The 20,313-nt window shown below is 41.4% G+C and overlaps 1 protein-coding gene and 1 long non-coding RNA gene across 8 annotated transcripts in view; one reads left to right on the top strand and one right to left on the bottom strand.

Moving 5' to 3' along the window:
• The window catches only part of ASPH (aspartate beta-hydroxylase), a 186,567-nt gene that overhangs the window by 133,902 nt on the left and 32,352 nt on the right, over positions 1-20,313 (top strand). For all 7 annotated transcript variants that reach the window (XM_080938668.1, XM_080938667.1, XM_080938664.1 and 4 more), the window contains 3 exons: positions 2,632-2,730; positions 5,537-5,626; positions 11,112-11,249. In XM_080938668.1, the coding sequence (XP_080794794.1) occupies positions 2,632-2,730; positions 5,537-5,626; positions 11,112-11,249 (327 nt within the window). The remainder of the gene's footprint in view (positions 1-2,631; positions 2,731-5,536; positions 5,627-11,111; positions 11,250-20,313) is intronic.
• Positions 352-17,392, bottom strand: LOC308437581. The gene is made up of 5 exons (XR_013975564.1): positions 17,253-17,392; positions 16,215-16,296; positions 12,923-13,023; positions 751-922; positions 352-656 (listed from the first exon to the last, which is right to left on the bottom strand). It is a non-coding gene; the product is annotated as an uncharacterized lncRNA (long non-coding RNA).

Genomic DNA, 20,313 nt, shown 5'->3' with positions numbered 1-20,313 from the left:
TTGTTGCTTCCATGTCTGGGACACTTCTATTCATTTTCTTCAACTGTTTGTATTTTTCATCGCTTTCTTGACATTCTTTAAGGGATTTATTGACTTCCTCCAATTTTTTTATTATATTTTTCTCTCTTTCACTTTTTTTTTTAGTACTTTTTTATTGGATTTATTTTCTTTACATTTCAAGTGTTACCCCCTTTCCCAGTTTTTCCTCCAAACTTATCCATCTTCTCCCTTGTCCCCCTGATTCTATGGGAGTTCCCCACCACCCACCCACCTCCTCCTGCCTCCCCGCCCTGTCATTCCTCTACACTAGGGCATCGAACCTTGGCAGGACCAAGGGCTTCTCTTCTCATTGATCCCCAGCAAGGCCATTCTCTGGTACATATGCCGCTGGAGCCATGGGTCTCTCTATGTGTACTCTTTGGATAGTGGTTTAGTCCCTGGGAGCTCTGGTTTGTTGGTGTTATTGTTGTTATGGGGTTGCAAACCCCTTCAGCTCCTTTCATCCTTTCTCTAACTCCCTCATTGTGGACCTTTCTTCTAATCACGTGTGTTGGGTCGTCCTCCCCTGGGGCCACTGCATGCCTCTGCTTCTTTCTGGAAGCTGTTATGTCATTATTGTCTGCTGTGCTTTGATTTCCTGTACTTGATTGAGAGCCCTTTGAGAGAGAGAGAAAAGAATATCTCATTCCTGTTTGCATATCAGGGACCTAGAGGTATTAGATGGGTTTTGAAATCCTAGAAAATGCTTACATTTCACAGCTACTTGAGAAGATGTCTGTGTGACCACAGTAGGCAGGGGTGTCTTTGGCGTAGTGCAGTAATTGTGATGACTTGTTTGTAGCAGTGCAGACAGAACTATGGTCAACACTGATTCTTCTCAGTCCTAGAAGTCCATTCTCAGCCCCAGGGTATGGTTTAGGGCCTGTCAGCGGAAGAAACAGATCTCAAACTTACAAAGATTGTAGTAGGAAGGAGAGCCCAGCGTGCAGCTGTCCACACCATTATCATAGAGATGCTGGGAGTTCCCCCAGCACCAGGCTTAAGGGATGAAGAACCTGGAGGGCACATAGGGCTGGGAGTAGCGTTGGTTTTCTAGTTGGGAGATAAACAGGGGTAAAATACACTGCAATAGTGTGGTAGGTCTTCCACACAATCATTATTACACAAGTAAAGGGATGACCCACTTGGATGCCCTAGGAAAGAGTGAGCCAAGAGAGTATTGTCAGTGTGACATTTTGTCGTAAGGGTGCCATTGGCTATGAATAACAAGGAGTCCAGTGTGCCTCACAGGGATGGCTGGCAGGGGCGGGAGCAGAGCCAGGCAGGTGGAGGCTGGAGAGGTGTTTCCTTGAATGTAGTCTTTCATGCTAAGTAAAATGAACCCGAGGAAGGATCAGATCTGACCCTGGATTTAAGTGGTTTCCCTGGGGATCCCATATGGACAATGAACAGCCAGGATGCAGAGTATCAGCCACTGGGGGGTCTTTTAGGAGTGTGTGAAAGAGAGGAGATTCAGTCCAGTGCAGGAGCGGGGAGAGTATTGGGTGTTACCCTTTTAAGTAGGCGTTAAATAGGCAGAGTCTAATGCAGACATGGTGGTTTGCTCTTCCTCGGTGAAGCTCCTATGGTAGCTGAGACTTCCCTTTCCCTAATTGGCTTAGGGATAGATAGGAGAGGTATTCAGCCATCTTCTCCCTCTTCTTCTTGGTTCAAGAAATTCATTCCCTAAGCAGCTTCACGGGTCTAATGCTTTTGTGTTGTTTTCTCGCTGATCATATTTAATTTAGAGGCACTTTGAATAATTCATCTTTAAAATCATAATAAATGCATGCGGTGATGAACAGCGGAGCAGCTTATATGAAATCGCCACCTGGGTGTTTGATCCCAGACAGTTGGGTTATTTTCATCAACTCTATATATTCAGCCCTTAAAATCATTGCACACCCAAGAACTTAACTTTCATTCATATTTTTTTTTAAAAAACTTGTTATTTGAAATAATGGCAGACTTCCACAAAGTTACCCAAGTAGGGCACAGGTCTTTCAGGTTCCCCGCCATTTTGCATGCAGCCTTAGCACAGAGGTAAAGAATTAGCATCTGGTAGCTTTCTAGGCCAACACTGAGGCTCAGATCACTTAAACCTCCCCAGCTTCTGCCACTGACTCTAGTGACCACAGACGGATGTTTTAGTGCACGGGTAGATGCTAATATGCCTCAGCATGTACGTAAAGTTGTGTGGAACAACCCTTCAGAGTTGTCTTGAAGCACAAAAAAAAAAAAAAAAAAAAATTCAGAGTGATTTTTTTTTTTTTTCTAATCACTAAACTACTTTGAAATCATATCAGTCGTCAGGTATTTGTCTGGTTACAGTGCTAAAACCACGCATGCTCCAGCATACGTTCTCACTCACAACTTTACTCAGGGAGCAAGTGTGAAAAGCATTGTGAGTTGAGAGGCTCTGAGCCTGGTACCTTTAATGATCGCAGTGAGGCACGCGCGCTCCCACAGTGTTTGAAGCTGCCACGTCCTAACCTATTTCCGTGTACGGCAAAACTAATTAGGTTTTGTTTGGACAGTCGGTTGTATGCACTCTTCTTCATCACAGTCGCTCTTTGTTTTCTTTGAATTCAGGTGCTGAAGGTGACGCCGAATGACGGCTTCGCTAAAGTGCATTACGGCTTCATCCTGAAGGCGCAGAACAAGATAGCTGAGAGTATTCCCTACTTAAAGGTAGCGGCCATGGTCTCCTTCCCATACACCCTCTTCCTGGAGTTACTTGAGATCCCCTTCGGTTGTGGCTTCCGGCCATGGCTTCTAAGTGATAGGCATGCATTGCTCTCTTCCTAGCATCGGAGTGCATGCGTCACAGGCATGAGGGACCATGAGTTGGAGGTAGAAGCAGAGTCACCATCATGGTCCAGCCCTGGTGACAAGTGAGGTTCTACAAGCTTCCAAAAGAGCACCTCATGCTGGAGACCAAAGCACAGGGGCCTGCAGGAGATGCTTCAGCCTACAAGCAGACACTTTTGGAAAAAGACCTTAGGGCTAATGACTCAAAATCTTAAAATATATTATTGCTTTTTCTACCATATTAAACTGCAACGTGGCTAGTTCACCAGAATAGCACTTGGACTTGGGTCAGGTCTATCGAATAAAATTCTTGCTGTAATAGAAATATTAAAGATGTGGCGGCGCATGCCTTTAATCCCAGCACTCAGGAGGCAAAGGCAGGTAGATCTCTGTGAGTTCGAGGCCAGCCTGGTCTATAGAGCTAATTCCAGAACAGCCAGGGCTCCACAGAGAAACCCTGTCTCAAAAATATACTATATTTATATCTATATCTATATGTACATATAGATATGTATAAAATAAACCAGAAAAGGAAAGAGATTATTTATGTATACTATTCACACACTGAATATCTAAAACGTAGCTACTGTAACTGAGAAAGAGATTTAAAGTTTATTTAAGTTTAGTTTGTTTTGCTCGAATCGTAACAATATGGTGGCCAAGAGTATACCCCACTGTAGAAGAGAGCTACTGTATGCACACGTAGCTGAGGAGAGCTTTGAACCCCTCACAGTGGCAGTATGGCTGGCTTCTGTGACCTCTTCGACCAATGCTCATTGTTGCAGTTGGTGCCTGTCTGGAGAACTCCCACATTGTGTGTAGTCAGACAGACTTCTAGTTTCCTCTATGGTCCACAACCCTGGGGCATAGCTCTGATCAGTGGTGCCCCTCTAGAGGGCTTGTGTTCCCACCTGTCCTGGCTGTCACCAGACACTGCAGACCTTTCCATTTTTACCAGGGATGTGTGGGCATGTGCACTGGTCTGACTTAAAAGTGCTCCCACATCTCCTTCAACCCTGGAGGCCTGAGAGTATTCTTCCAGTTACAGTGGTGGGGAAGCAAAAGCCAGGGAAGATATTTAACAAACAAAGATGCTACACACCAGTCATTCTTTATTTTAGATGCTAATTTCCAAGATTGTACAAATAACATTTCTTCTGAGAGAAGATAATGACCATGTATGCTTTTTCTTCTTCACACACACACACACACACACACACACACACACACACACACACACACACACACAGCTGGTGTGGCTTAAATCCTATAAATTTTAGTAAGAAGTTTCATTACCTTCCTGTGGCACATTTGTTTAGGGTAGAAAGATATATCACATACATACATACATACATACATACATCTATACATACATATATATATATACACACACATCTATATATACACATTTATATAGGTATCTTCTGAGATAATATAAAGACCATATATATGGTTTTTCTTCTTTCATATGTACATACATACACAAAACACACATATATACACATAAAACTTCTGTTGTTCAATATATATTATGTATATATGTATGTATATGCATGTGTATACATGTATGTATATGTGTGTGTATGTGTATATATATAAAATAAGAAAAAACATATATGGTTCTTATATTATCTCAGAAGAAATGTTTGTGTGTGTATATATATATACACACACATATATATACATATATTTGCATATATATATATCTATATACATATATACACACACACACACACACTCATAGGTATGTGAATCATGTGTGTGTGCATTCACACCATGTACTTGGAGGTCAGAGGAAAACTTGCAGGAACTGGCTCTCTCCTTGCAATATTTGGGACCTGGAGATAATAATCAGGTCATCAGGCTTGGCAGCAAGTGCCCTCACCCACTGAGCCATCCCACCAACCTTAGGTAATGTGCCTTTCCTGGAAAGGCCTCAAAGATGTAGCTTTTGGAAAAGAAGTCCTTGCTATTAAATGGTTTCATATTTTTCCCCATTGTTTTTCTTTACCATATTCAGTCTCAGTATTTTCTCTTCCCTTTTTAAAACAAACAAACAAAAAAAATCTCATTTCCAGTGCTTTTATGAAAAGGGGGAAGAACAGAGCATCTCACAACAGAAATTGTTCAGTAAAAATTACCTGTGTCCAAAGTCCAGTTGGGGTCCTCTTGAATCTTGTAGATTTTAATAAGAAGTTTCATTAGCTGCCTGTGGCACATTTGTTTAGGGTAGAAAGAAATGTCACTTGTACTCAGACTGTCATTGCTTGAAACAGAAGCAAAAAAGTGTTTGGGTTCATGGATAAAAAGACTGTGGGTGGCATATGGTCAGACTTGGAGAGCAAAATAAATGTGAAATACCCAGCCAGGGAAGCCATCTGCAATATTGAAACATGATGGCTCCCACTGTGGAAGTACTCAGAGTGCATGCTAACTTATGGGCTAGTCCACTGTTGGTTAATGATAACCTTATTGTTAAACTGAGGTTGATTCTCTCATTTTATTTTTACACTGTAAAATGTGGATTAACCTCATCATCTAATTTTAAAATCGTGACAAGAAAATTCAAGGTTTTCCTATGAGATATTGTAGTTTCCTATGAGATTCATAAGGAAACTCTACAGAAATCCAGGAAGGAGACTCCCAAATGTCACCCTTCACAGATGGTAACACTGCCCTTTTCCAGGAAGGAATTGAATCCGGCGACCCTGGCACGGATGACGGCCGGTTTTATTTCCACTTGGGTGATGCCATGCAGAGGATCGGGGACAAAGAGGTATGACTGACTGGATTTGTGACTTTATTCCAGTAAATGATAAACTAGGGAGAGATTTTTTTAACTGCTAGGAACCCTTGGAACCAAACAAACATCCTTAGCATAACTTATGAAGGCAGTGTTCTTATAAGATCTTTGGGGTTTGAATTTTATAGTTTACTTTTCCCAAAATCTCGAACATGTAATCTGAAATGTGACTTTGTGTGTGTGTGTGTGTGTGTGTGTGTGTGTGTGTGTATCTGTGTGTGTAGTAAAAGCCTTTGAAAAGTGTCGTTGAAATTAAATACAGAGTTCTCTAAAATTATTCTAATTTTAAGAAACATTTACAGAAATTAATGTTTTATTTCTGAATTTCTGCAGTAGTTATTTTTAGAGCCAACTATTTGACTAATTCGTAGGCATAGTGGCCTTAACGGCTAACCATGTACCTTCTACATTTAGCATTTAAGCTGAACATTTATAGCTAGGACAATGACACGTACCAGTGCGTGCACTGGTGCAGTAACTAAAACAAGTGAATTATCTTCCTGATCATTACCTTTTTCCTGAGTACAGTTGTCACTGTGTGTAAACAAGACAGTAGTCATGAGATCATGTGCCATGAATTTCTAGCCTTTTCATGACCCCCATGACTTGCATGCAGATAAACAACAAGGTCCTATACCATTGTAGGAATTCTAACAGCTGTCTTCAGAGCAAATGGGACAGTGACCCTTTGTAACCATTGCCCTTCATATGTGAGATCTAAGGACAACACAACTTCAAATTTCTAAATTTAATAAGAATGTAAGACCCTCTGGGCAGGTGGAAGCTCAGAGAGCCAAGTGGGGAAGGGGTGTGACTACACAGTCTCCTACAAGAAACATGAACGGCTTCAGAGCAGTAGAGCTTTGGATGATTGACATTATTTTCTTTCTACCTTTCTCTTCTTGTGTTCTTTCCCCCTTTAACCTACCAATCATTTGACTAAAATAGAACAAGGCACTAGAAGTGAAGAGGAGGGGGAGGCGTTGCTGACGGGTAGTCATTATTTTGTTCCTTCCTGATATAAAAAGAACCTTCCTTTGGATGAGAAAGATAAGAACTTGTCTGCCACAGTATCCAACACTAGGTAAAAGTCCGTATTCAATTTCTGTAAATACAATTGTCACTAATTAATTTGCCTTTGAACATGCCGTGGTACGGGGCAAAGACAGATAAAAGAAATCTACCTCGTCTCATATCTTAGATGAAAACAGCTCTTACTTCAAGGACAATGAATTCACTACTGAACACTGGTTATGAGCCTGGTATTTAAGCTTAGGGGGCTGCTCTGCCAGCATAATTATCATTAATATGCAAACAATGGCACAGTTCCTCGGTTTGGAAAGTTCATAAAGATTCAAGCTTACACGGAATGGGAACAAGCCCGTAGAAGCCCCATGTTAGCGTAACCCAATAATAGGTGTTGAGTCTGCGTGTCAGGGCTTACCCTCTGTGCTTGAATTTGTGGAACACACTTCTGGTCTGAGAGAGGATAAACTAGTGGGAGTCACACCCACAGCCTCCGCCACAAAGGCTGAGGAGGAAATGGATTTTGGTGCATCCATCTAGTAGTATGGGAGAGGAGAGGAGGAAGAGGACCCGCGGCAGCCCTGGAGCATTTAGGCTTCAGAGGCTTCATAACCTGAGCCCACATTCTGCCTTCAACTCTAGTCTTATTCTGCACATGCAGATTCACACATCTCCAGCCAGTCTGGGGTCACAGCACGGAGCTCACACGGCAAGCTGGCTCCTCCTCTCCGCCATTTTTCTTTTAGATTCTGTCTCTGGTTCCTTTATTGCCAACATCTGAATAAAAATTGGGGTCAGCTTTAGCACCTCTTTTTCTCCCTTCCTGAGGGCAAGTTTCAAGGAACTGGCTTCCTGGGCTCATTAGCAGCCTCCCCTCTTTCTTCAGGGGATGTTAATTCCAGTTTCTTATCAGCCACCCCAGTGATGGTTGTAAGACCCTCGCTGTTGCTTCTTACATTAGTTACACTTTGTCCTCAGCCACCTTATTTGCAAACCATTTATGATCCAAAGTAAAACAGAACCCTATGTCCACGCAATGCCATTTATAGTTAACACAGGTAAGTTGCCAACCAATGTTATTCCCAAAATGTACCAGCCACAATGTACCAATACGCCAGAAAGGCTGGCTCAAGCTGAACCACTCAGGACAGATCTGCCATGCAGATTTCAGGATTAGAAGCTTTGTGTGTGTGTTACTGTGTGTATCTGTATGTGTGTCTGTGTCTATGTGTGTGTCTGTAGAAGCTTTCATTGTGTGTGTGTATGTTGGTGTCTGTGGGTGTTGGTGTGTGTGTGTCAGTGTCTGTGTGGGTGTGTGTGTGTAAAAAGCACATAGCAATAACTTGACAAAAGTAGAAATGGCAATGATATAAAAATAAGAAGGTAGCCCAAGGCTAGGATGTAGCTCAGTTCCTAGATTTCTTGTCCCCAGCGCCACAGGAATTGAGTGTGGTGGTACCCATAGTACCAGCATCCAGGAAGGAAAGGCAGGAGGATCAGAAATGCAAGGTCACCTTCAGCTACACAGCAAGTCTGAGCCCGACCCGGGCTGCATGCCCCTGTCTCAGAAGAAAAACAAAACAAAATAAAAAGAAACAGAGGTCATTTACACTAGTTTCTTACTTTACAGAACTTTCTAGAAATTTTTGTTGTCGTTTTATATGTTTTCTTTTTAATCTAGCTTAATTTGTTGAATTTGTTCTATATTATACCAGTAGAAGCAATTTTTAAATTTCTGATCTATCATTGTGAGGATTTTGTTTCTGATAAAAAAAAATAAGATGAGCGAGTTCGAATTCAGGGCTGTTTTCAATGCATGGTGCTTACTGTGAGATCAGCACTCGCAGTACTGTGAGCAGACCGCACAGATAGAGTGAGCCGGCAGGTAAGGACCCACCTTGTCCAGTTACTCAGCACAAGACAGCATCCAAGACCCTGAAGACTGCAGCATGAGCCACACTGCCTGTTGGGTTGTCTTAGAATTACTTTTTTATACACTGTTCCATCAACACAGCTAGTCTTTCCAGTGAATTACTAATGATTCAAAAATTAATGAACTACCAGACTTCTAAAAAAGAATCATATGTTGTAATTAATGGTGCTCAGTTGAACAGCAGAAGGTTCGAGAAATAAAGACTTAAATTCAAGTTGGCTGAGACCATAATGATCAAATTATTTCAAAAATGAGCCTTCTTTCTTTTTTCTTTCTTTCTTTCTTTCTTTTTTTTTTTTTTTTTTTTTTTTTTTTTTTTTTCTTGCCTGACATCAATTAGCCATTTTAAGTTTCTGGGCTTTAAAGAAACTCTGGGCCCAACTTACATGTTTTTCAAGGAAAATATATAAGAAGTATTAGTATGTGTGCTCTTTGAGATTTTAATGAGAAAGATGATGAAGAAGTGTTTTTAAGGTTTCAAAAGGTGTTACAAAGAGAGAAGGAGTATTTAGCTGGTTTTGAGAGGCCTTGAATTCTCGTCTAAGAATGTAGGCATCGTAACTCTCAGTTTCGACAGTTATAAAAGGAAGAGATTCGGGTCTGAAGGAGCTGATGAAGTCATTTATGTCACAGGCAAATCCTGGAGTACTGTGGAAAATGAGAGCCATCAGCACACCCTTGACTCTGCCGAGCAAGAACATTTTGCAACATGATTGTTAAACACTTTCATAAGTTAATAGTGTCATACATTAACCTATGGTTTTATTTACTGCCATGTTTTTTTTTAATAATAAATAAAAAGAACCCAATATTTTTTTATGTTTAAATTACTATATCTGGAGTTTTACAAAGAAGGTATTTAAGTTAACGTTAAATTCTGTTTATTGATCAAAGCACTCATGTTTAATCATTCAATCAGGTGTGATAGCACATGCCTATAATCTCACCACAGAGGAAGCCAAGGCAGGAGGATTATACATTGGAGGTCACCTGGCCTATATGAGGAGACACTGTATATGACTTAGGGAGGGGTGTACATAATTTTTTTCGAAATCAGTTCTCAAAAGAGCAACGGTTATATTTGACACAGCAATGGAAGAAATGCTACTCAGTGTGCTGGAATAGTGAGATTCTGTCTCAAGAATAAATAAATAAATAAATAAATGCACATGAATGAGAAACGGTGGAGCATACAGGAATGATTTAAGAGGAAGATAATTAAGAACTCTAAATATCACCCATTTATAAACTGTATCAACTCTGTATAAATTCTGACTGACCTGATAAAGTTTATCTCAATACTTTTGCTTAATAAATATCTTTAAATAGTTAAAAAAGAAAAGACACTCTTCTATCCAAAGACAAACGGTGTGAGGGTCAGGCAGCAAGAGAGGAGGGCCACTTAGGGGCATACGGTGGATCCTTATTTGGACCGGCCATATGGAACAAGGACTCTGCAGCCAGATAGCCCCACCCCACAAAAGCTAGTCTTAGATGCTGTGTGTATCCTGAGAGCCAATGCGAAGCCATGAATGTTGTCCCTTTTTTCAGAAAACATACACACTTCATGAACAAAAGTTTCCTATAAAAAAGCCTGATACACCATACAACGTTTATTATAGCTATAACTTCTATACCATTTATGACCAGCCCAGAATAATATTGTCTCTTTATCTGTTCTGTCACGATGGAACATCAGAGAAAGTTACTAGGAAAATAAATTTACTCTTGGTTGGCTTTAGCAGCCCGTTTCGGCAAATAGCAAATGTATTTGAAATTGTTTAAATAATAATCAGATCCTTTGAGAGAAAACTGTAAAAATGGAACCCACAAAACGAAAGGTAAATACAAACATGGCCTCCTTGGCTGTCTTACACTGTGTGTATGCACAACCAATTACTTTTTAAACTGGCTTAGATGTGTGGAAACCAAACTAGTAGAGGCATGAATCCAGAATCCACTAGAGCTGGCGACGACCTGAGAGTGAAGATAAATGCTGGCGTTCACTTATCCTAATAGGTTAGAGCACAGAATTTTCACCAGCGATCGGGTAAGATATTTAGTCTGTTATCTCAAGGTACAGATAGTCCCGGAATTAACAAAGGTCATAGTTGTCTGAAGCTTTTTCAGCTCTGTAGGGTGTGAACTCAGTCTACATTTAGCAGAAACCAAACGTGAACTTCTGAGCTCTTCTCAGCATAGCAGTGGATGACAGGTTACTGTCAGTGCCCCTTGAGCCATGACGGCGACCTCTGGCTCTGTGAGTCATGCATCATGGGGAGCACCAGGGGGCCCTCTGCAAAAGCACCGGTGCTGAAGAAAGACACTCTGTGCATCAGGAGGATGTAGGTGTTCACTGTAGAGTATTTACAGTGGGTCTGCCTGGTGGCCAGGTGACAACTCAAGGAATCTGTACCGGCTTGTGTGATGTCCTTCAGTTTTGAAATCAAAATGCTTTCTGTAAGAGAGCAATACTAATCGGCCTTTCTGTTCTTTCAGGCATATAAGTGGTATGAACTTGGTCACAAGAGAGGACATTTTGCCTCCGTCTGGCAGCGTTCCCTCTACAATGTGAATGGTCTGAAGGCTCAGCCATGGTGGACACCCAGGGAGACTGGCTACACGGAGCTAGTGAAGGTGAGTGTTAACTTCTGCAGCACCTGAAGCACAGGTGTGGAAGGAATGTTCGAGAAAAGGCATTTCATTTCTAGTGAGAGAACCTCCTAGCTGACGCCTTCTGAGTCAAACTGCCCTCATCTGTCCATTTGTGTCTTTCAAGAACCCGATTCCAGATCACTATGCTCTGAACACTCGGAGACCTTTTCTTACCCAAAGTTCCAAAATCCTCCCACAGTCCTTCCTAATACAACGTGGTCATCTTGATCACAGCAATAACCCACGGCCTATTTTGCTTTCCTTGGTGGTAATAAAACACTGACAAAAACCAGCTTGGGAAGGAAAGGGTTATTTCAGCTTCTGGGTCATAGTCCATCATCAAGGGAAGCCAGGGCAGGAGCTCAAGGCAGGAACCTGGAGGCAGGAACCTGGAGGCAGGAACTTGAAGCAGAGACCACAGAGGAGTGCACTGCTCCTCGTGGGCCTGCTTGACCTGCTTCAGTATATATCCAGTTTGCTCATGGACCAATCCGAAGAAGCCAACTCTTCATTATAGATCCCCATTTCCAAGTGACTCTAGCTTGAATCATTGACAAAAAATAATCCTTGGGGTGTTAGGTGACAAGGGAGGACATTTGTGTGGAATAACAGTTCTCAGACTTCTCAGTCTTCCTACCCTTAATGCTCTTAAAAATGATTGAGCTTTATGGGTATTTTTCTTCAGGTGGGAGGTGGGGGCTATTCCTTTCAATAGAATAATCATAAAGTAAAATTGAAACACAATTTTCAGGTCTATGAATTAATTTTTTAAAAATAACCTCATTCTATGGCAATACGAATAATTTTATCTTCGTAAGGAATCATCTTCATTTAGATGAAAAATCATTTTCTTATAGAATCAAAGTAGAAAATGTAATGAGAAGATTGAATTTATGACATATTTTTACAGGTATTTTCGATGCCTGGTTTAGTAGCAGATAGCAGGAATTGATGTCTTCTTTCCACTTCCATTAGAGTGGTGTTGTTAGAGATCACATAGCCCTTGGAAATTCCTCTATGTGCCTGAGCCCAAGTGCATATGCAAAGAGCTACATCTTCCTCTGTATTATCTAGAAGATAGTTTGGGCCTTTCAAATTTTACTGTTGGATGTATGATTTAAATTAGTCACTTTTTTTGTTTTGTTTTGCTTTGTTAATTCTGGATATCCTGGAACTTGCTTTGTAGACCAGGCTGCCCTTGAACTCAGAGATCCAACCGCTAGTCACGTGTTTGTATGAAAAAAAAAAAAACCACCTGGAATAAAATGTCTTTAAGACCTACTAGACTTTATTGATGAATCTGGTCTGTCTAGGAGGAAGAGCTACAATAAGCTTCCAGTGTACTGATGAAGCAGGCCTTATCTGACTTTTTGTTCTTATTTCATGTAACTGCATATCTTATCATCCTGCACTCCACTGTTAAAGCCAGCTTCCCTTCCTCTGGCTTCAAGCACTTGGTCAGTTGGGAAACAGTACTTATGAGGCCCCACGTCTGAGCAGGAAGAGCACAGGAACATCTCTGTGAACCCTGAGCTCTTAGGGCCTCCCTTCATTTATGTTTCCTTGTCAGACTCCATCTTCCTTCAGCACACATGCTGTGCTCTTCTGCCTCTCCTGTATCTTTCCTATTTCCTGGACTCTGGAAGTTGCCTTACCTGCTGGAGCTTTCAGGATGCTCTCAAGTTCAAGTGATAGAAATAGAACTCAAAGACGGCTTTGACAGCAGGGAGCCTGGTTGAGTGCCACAGCTGAAAGCCTGGTATTAGAACAGAGGTGAGGGGAAAGGTAGTTAGGAAGATGGTTTCTTGGCCTTACCCTTCCTTTTTGGTCAGCTCTGTCCTTGGTGTGAGATTGCTCTCAGCAGCACTTGGACTGGAGCTGGGAAGAGTAAAAGCATCATTGGGCCACCACACCAACACTAGAGACTTCTGGGAAGAGCCTTTCCTGTTGGTAACAACATGTCGGACGGGCACTCATGGGTACAAGGCAACATGAGACACAGAGTAGCTCCCCAGCTTCCGGGAGCAGAAAGAATATTGCTTTACCAACCTAGAACATTGATCTGTCTCCTACCAGTCTGACTGAGCCACTTTGAGGGGCAAGGTCTTGTGAAGTTGTCCAAAAACCCCAATAAATACGTCCAGAGGGCTTCCTCTGAGCTGAGTGGCTTATTTGGGGGAGGTGGGTACCTAATGGAGCCAAAACATCTGAGAAGGCAGCCTACAGTGTTAGATATCCTTGTCTGTCAGCACATGCTTCTACTCACATACATTTCTCTGTTCATTTTTTGCATTTTTGTCATTAGTTTTTAAAGCTATTTTTACTTTTTTTTGTTTATCTGCTATGAAAATGTTGACTAGAGCTATATTACCATATAGACTTCTCGTTCTGTGGTTTATATCCAACTATATCAATGGTTTCATTCACTGTGAAGGCTTGCGTACCATGCAAACCCCTGTTTCCTATGCCTTTCTTACTTGAGTGTCTTGGTTCATTTGTAATGTTATAACAAAATCCCACAAAAAGAATGTCTTAGGGACAACACAGATCCAGTTTTCAAAAATCTGTATCTGAGAGACGTGAGATGAGCCTAACAATTCTAGGTGTCTGGGAAGAGCTTGCTTCCTGGTTCACTGTTGGCTTCCCCTCACTGGGTCTTCATACAGTAGAAAAGAAGAATTAACATTGTGTCAGTACATTACTAAAATTAGTATTAAACTGTATTAATGTAGTTAATTAAATTAGCAATAAAATTGTATCAAACCAAACTAGATTATTTTAAAGAAAGTGCTAATATCCACTAAGCTGTTTAAAAAGAAAAGACAGGTATTAAAAAGTGTTGGTATGCAGATGGAGAAACATACACCTTTAAGCTTTCAGGATGGATATAGGAAATGGTGTAACCATTTTGGAAAACACTATTGTTGCTCCTCAAATAGTTGAATTGAGAATGAGCTTATAACCCAGCAATTCTGTTCTAGTAAAATCAGGGTCCTTCAAAATGGGGAACAAACAGACAAATGTGGTGGGTATATCTATTCAATAACAATTAAAATGATTACGTCCTGACACCTTGTCCAACGCAGATGAACCTTAAAAAAATCATGCTAAGTTATACAGGCTAGTCACAGGAAGGGCACACAATGTAACTGTGTTCATAGAAACTGACTTTCCTGGGCAAATCAACTGACACAGAAAATAGGTGTTTTCCAGAGCCCGAATAAAAGGGACAATGGGAAGTGGCCTCAAATAAAGGACTTACGTTTTGTCAAGAAATTCTTTCAAAATTAAAATGTTAATGATTCTCCAACTTGAATCTAGGAAACCCCACCCCCTGCTAAGGTTTTCGGTCATCCCAATGGCTATGTGCACTAGACATTGGCCATGGTTTCTGTCTTTCAGTTTCATTATCTGCAAGATGCATGTGGCATTTCCTCCACCTGTGTTCTGTAGAAGTAGGAATGCTCAGTAAAGATTAAGTATTGGTACTGTGGTGGTTATAATTTTGTGATTTTGTGCATCTCTACAAGCAACCGTAAAGTTAATTTTGAAGTATCCTCTATTATTGGAATAATAATGTAATAATTAACATCCGTTAAATGCTGCCTACCAGCCATCAATGTGCTAAGCACTTTCATGTAATATCCTATTGAATCTTTACAGGAGCTCTAAAAGATTATGACTGACTTATAGATGAATGAAATAAGGCTGAGAGAAGTTAAGCCACTGGCCGAAATTCCCATCTCTTTACCCTTAAATCTATCTCGTCCCTTGTACCCTACCGATGCCCTTCAGAAGTGTTGACATTTGCTCTTAGGTCATGTGATTCTCTTGCTAGTTAAGTTCTTATTTCCTAATAACATGCAACTGAGCTTCTGAGCTTTAGTACTTGACCTGATCCAAACTCAGCTTTTTTTCTTTTTTCTTTTTTAAAGAAGGAATATAGATCCTGAGTGTTAGTCTAAGAGTCAAACAGCATATAATCTCAGAGTAGGTGACATCTTCCAGCTCAGGTCTATGTGGGACTATTGCACCTCACTACCTTGACTTGCACAAAGATTACTATCGTACATGGAGTGACCTTTTCAAATGAAAACCATCCCAGGGCATTTCTGCTGCCAGGGATGGCCGAGTACTGAGAAACAACACAGCTTGTCACTGTTCAGTTGGCAGACATCAAATGAAATCTTTCATTTCAGAATTCCAAATCTGATTATCCTGAGTCACCCAGCCATTGGTATCTTGAAATAGAAACCTTCCAGATATTGTGACTGTCACATCTGACCAAAATACTTTCAAAATAACTTCTTAGAGTGTCTCTAAACTCCTTGAGTGACTTACATTAACTACCAGTATGTCTTCATACAGGCATTTAGAGGCAAAGAGGAACGTTTCCTTGCTGGTTGGGATGAAGCTAAGAAAAAGCTGCCTTTTGTTACATCACTGTGTTGACTTGTTGACCCTTACTGTGGAGTTTATAATTCAGGAGCTCTGACATTGGGTTTATGAATCTAGATAGAAGCAGAGAAAAGTGTTCACAGCAGTATTTTCTCTTTGGGGTATATTTTCATTAAAGTTGGCAGGTTGTTGCATATCGTTCAGAAATATCAAAGTGCCAAATTCTTGAGAGACATTTAGCTTAAAATTTGATATAAAAATGGATTAAAGCCCTTGGTAGGTTGAAACAGAAAGCATTACTGACTGGTACAAGGAGAAAAGCTGTCACACACTGAGAATCCCACTTCCTGTTTGAGATTAGCAGCTTGTTGAGATTAGCAATTTGATCAACTATCTTCAAGGCCAGTTCAGATGTAAACACCCCTGCATAGAGGTTACCCTAGTGCATTCAAAACCCACCCACCAAGGTTAAAATAACCCTCAGGCACCTACCCTGCCTCTTACACACTCACCTCCTTGCATTCAGCACTGGAAAAGAAAAACACTTACGTTCCTCTCTGGGCTTCAGCAAACAGTGTGTAGAAGTTTGCCTTTCTTTCCAGTATAGATTCCTTTCAGTTGGAGAAGTTCCCTGGAGCATTGTGTGCACAGGAAGGATTGGGTGATCAGAGTGGAACTCTGTCCCGTTCCATTAGATGCTGCTCTTTTTAAGAACTCTATCATGAATGAATTGACCTCACCTGGGAGGAACGAGGAATTACCCAGTAATTATTATGTTAGGGCTCACACATTTCTCTCTGTGATTAAATATTTGAAGGCTCTCAAGGAACTTGAACTTGCTTTGAAATGAAATGGATTGAGGAAGGGGGGAAAATGTCAGATTTAGTGTAGAATTAAGCCACAAATTAAGAGGATTAGCTGTTTTACATAAAAGCCAGGGCTGAGCTGTGGAGAAGCAATAAAAGCAATTCTTTGAGATTTGCATAGTATTGTACTCTGTTTTAAGGTGCACTTCTAACTTAGGACCACGGTGATATCCTCACTGAAAATGGCAATAAAACAAAGATGAGGTGAAGGACTGAGAAAGCCTTGTGCACAGAGGTGAGCCTTGTAGGAGGAGCCCCTATCCCCCACCCCTCACTCACCCCTATTTCCATTAGAGGCAGAGACAGGTTTACTCTCTGCTCTGGCACTCTGAGGAGTACCTGCATTCAGCCAAGACTGTTTTATCTCTAAATTTAAAATAACTACACCATTTCCCCTTCTCTTGCAAGGTTTTGTTTAGACTCAAAACACAAAACTGGGAAACCCACCCCCTAGGATGTTCCTGGGTGCGGTTTAGATGCTGGCTCTGTCCTGAGACATTAACTGGAGCTGTAGGGCAAAAGACCTGCCTCCAACAACAGTCACAGGCTCAACCACAGCTTTACCACCCCAACTGAAGAGCCAGCCGAGAGAGTGGGATGCTGAGAGATTTCATCTACACTCATTGGGAAGAAGAACGGAAAAAGTGTCTGGGGTCTCCAGGTTTTATCCTTGGAGTCCTGACATGAGCTTAGGTAAAACCTTCTTGAGCAACTGACATACCTATTTGCAGAGGTAAGCGGCGGCCCAACCTGAAGCAGACTCTCTGCCTCCCATCCGGCAGATGATTGTCTATAGTTCATATTCCATGCTAGGTTTAAAAATGCTTGAGGCAGAAGTTCATGGTCTGTGGCTTGATATACGTAAATACAGGTCAGTATCTTCAGTGTCCGTATGTTCAAATATCTCATTTGCCTTCCAAGTCCCTGCAGCCGTCAGCTTGGAATATTATGCCAAATACAAAGGCCCAAAGACTAAACTCCACACAAGAGCCTGCCTGGTGAACCAGCCCCACTAAAATAACCACGGAAAGCATTAGGCTTGCCGAAGACCACACTGCTGTGTGTTCAGCGAAAGTCTAGGAAACTTGGCAGTGACTTCTGTAACATTAGCCTAAATGGCAGGGATCTGATTCACAAATAACACTTTTGCTGGATTTTATCCATCGTTCTAGCTTAACCAGAGAAAGCCAAGAAGACACTTCTGACTTAGCCCCAGAAGACACCCTTCTTATCTTCCATAATCTTCCCTTGACTCCCCATCCCCACCCCTGCAGCCTAAGCTCTTGTTGGCTAAGCCCAGCACCCTCCAAGCTCAGAATAAGTGGATTCTGCTGTTTTGAATTGACTGGTCTTGTTTTATTTCCACAATAAGAAATGATAGATATTTTCTTTCATCTTTATTTTCAAGCTTAGAAAAGGAGAGCTGGTCAGAATGCATCTGGGCTAGCTAGCAATTGTTTCTTTGATCTGTGAGTTTGTATTAAAATTACTGCACAGAGAATTTGCCCTGAGACTCTACTTGCCGTGGCCTGAGCTCTGTTCCACCTCAGCTGTGCCCCCTCCCCCACCAAGAACAGGGGCAAGGCCTCAGTGTGGCTGCTGTTTTCAAAGCCTGGCACATTACTGCACATTGCTTGGCATGCTAAGACTTAAGACAACCGATTTTATCTCTAAAAGGTATGTAGATCCTAAAATGCATCATGGGAATCAGTCCATTCTAATTCCAGGTAAATGTATAGCTGTTGCCTACACCTCCCTTTGACCACACCCCTTCTTTTAATTTACTACCAGATCCTGACAAGGTACCTGATATCACTAGAACTTTCTCAACTGCCTATCTGCAATGTCAGTTTTTTTTTCAAACTACTAATCACCAATCATCCAGAATATCTCACATAGATTACTCTGAGCCCTATTAGTTCTTGTATTATGATTCTCTACATATTAAAAACATAATTCTTTTATTTCTTCTATAGAGGGGGGTCTTAATATGTAGACCAGTCTGACCTGGAACTCAGAGATATTTCTGCTTCTACCTCTGCAGTCATGGGATTGAAAGTGTGCATTAGCACACACTGCAAAAATATAATTTTTTATCTTTTTCGCCATTACTTTTACTCATATGAATTTATTCATCTTCTTGATTGAGAATGATTGGGGACCTCCCATCTGCTGTTCGCTTTCTTAGCTAGAACAGGTTCCTACTTGAACATGTTTTACTCTGATGGTTGGATCATCTCTCTCTCTCTCCCCAATTCATGTCTTGAAGTGCCAACCAATAGTACCTCACAATGTGATGACAATGGGAGGTAGGATCTTTACAAAGGTGAGTAAATTAAAGGCAGGCCACTGAAGAGGACCCTGATCCCATCTAACTGGAGTCCTTCTGAGAGTATGATTTAAATCCATAGAACCCAGAGGTGCCCCCTTCAGAAGTCGGGCCATGTGGGGTCCCAGTGAGAAGATAGAATAGGTTTCTATATATATATGTGGCTTTTCAAAGGGCCTTTGCTGTTCATTGCCCCCCATCCCTTTCAGAGACTTTTGATGGAAGCTTTTAAAATGAGAAGCCTAGGGTAACCGAAGAGTAACTTACCCAGAATCACAGGGCTGATGGGGGGCAGAATCAAATGTGCAAAGTAAGCAGCCTATCTGAGAAACAGTAGAGGGAAGGGAAGAGGAGAGAGGAAGGGGGAGGGGAGGAGGAGGACAAAAAGGAAGAGGAGGTGGTGGAGGAGGAAGAGAAAGAAGTGGAGGAGGTGGTGGAGGTGGAGGAAGTGGAGGAGGAGGAGGAGGAGGAGGAGGTGGAGGTGGAGGAAGTGGAGGAGGAGGTGGAGGTGGAGGAGGTGGTGGAGGCAGTGGAGGAGGAGGAGGTGGAGGAAGTGGAGGAGGAGAAGGAGGAAGTGGAGGAGGAGGAGGAGGAAGTGGAGGAGGTGGTGGAGGAAGTGGAGGAGGAGGTGGTGGTGGAGGAGGAGGAGGTAGTGGAGGTGATGGAGATCTAAAAGGCATCAGGTGCCCAAGAGTAACAGTAAAACAGCTTAAAGCAGGAACGCTTTTAAAGTTATAAAAAGACATTGGTCTTAGTGATGATTTCCTGGTATGACTTAAAAATCACAAACCCCCAAAAGCAAAAAATAGACCAGTGGGATTACATTAAACTGCACGTGGGCGCAGTCAATAAAGTGAAAAGGGGACCTACAGAATTCAAGAACTTATTTGCAAAGCAAAACATATATCTAAGATTTCATGTCTAAAATATATGAGGCCATGTGCACCTCAGAGGCAAATATTCTGACTTAAAATGGATGTTTCCTAAAGAGTGTGAACAAATGACCGGTGGGTGTGTGAGAAATGGCTCACAGCATTAGTCAAAGAAATACAAATCAAAACCATGGTGAGATGCAAGAGCAGGCCTCATAAAGAGGAGGAAGGAAGTGTTGACAAGGATGTAGAGGAAAGAGCTCCCAGGCAGCGACAGTAGGAATATAAATTATACAGCTATTATGCAAAATAGTGCGGGACTGTTCCACTAAACAATTAGTAGCACTATAATTTCATCCAGCAGTCATGTATGGTTTGGATATACATATATATCCCCCAATATATATATATATATATATATATATATATATATATATATATATATATATATATTTACAAAGACAAGTAAATTAAAATATGAGAGTTTATATACTACACATATATGATGTATATATAATTAATATAATACATATATATCCAGGGAAAATGATACCAAATTGTGAGCCCCTCCCAACTCCTAC

The sequence above is a fragment of the Micromys minutus genome, assembly GCF_963924665.1.
Source record: "Micromys minutus genome assembly, chromosome: 26".
Lineage (NCBI taxonomy): Eukaryota > Metazoa > Chordata > Mammalia > Rodentia > Muridae > Micromys > Micromys minutus.
This window is presented reverse-complemented; position numbering and strand designations above follow the sequence as displayed.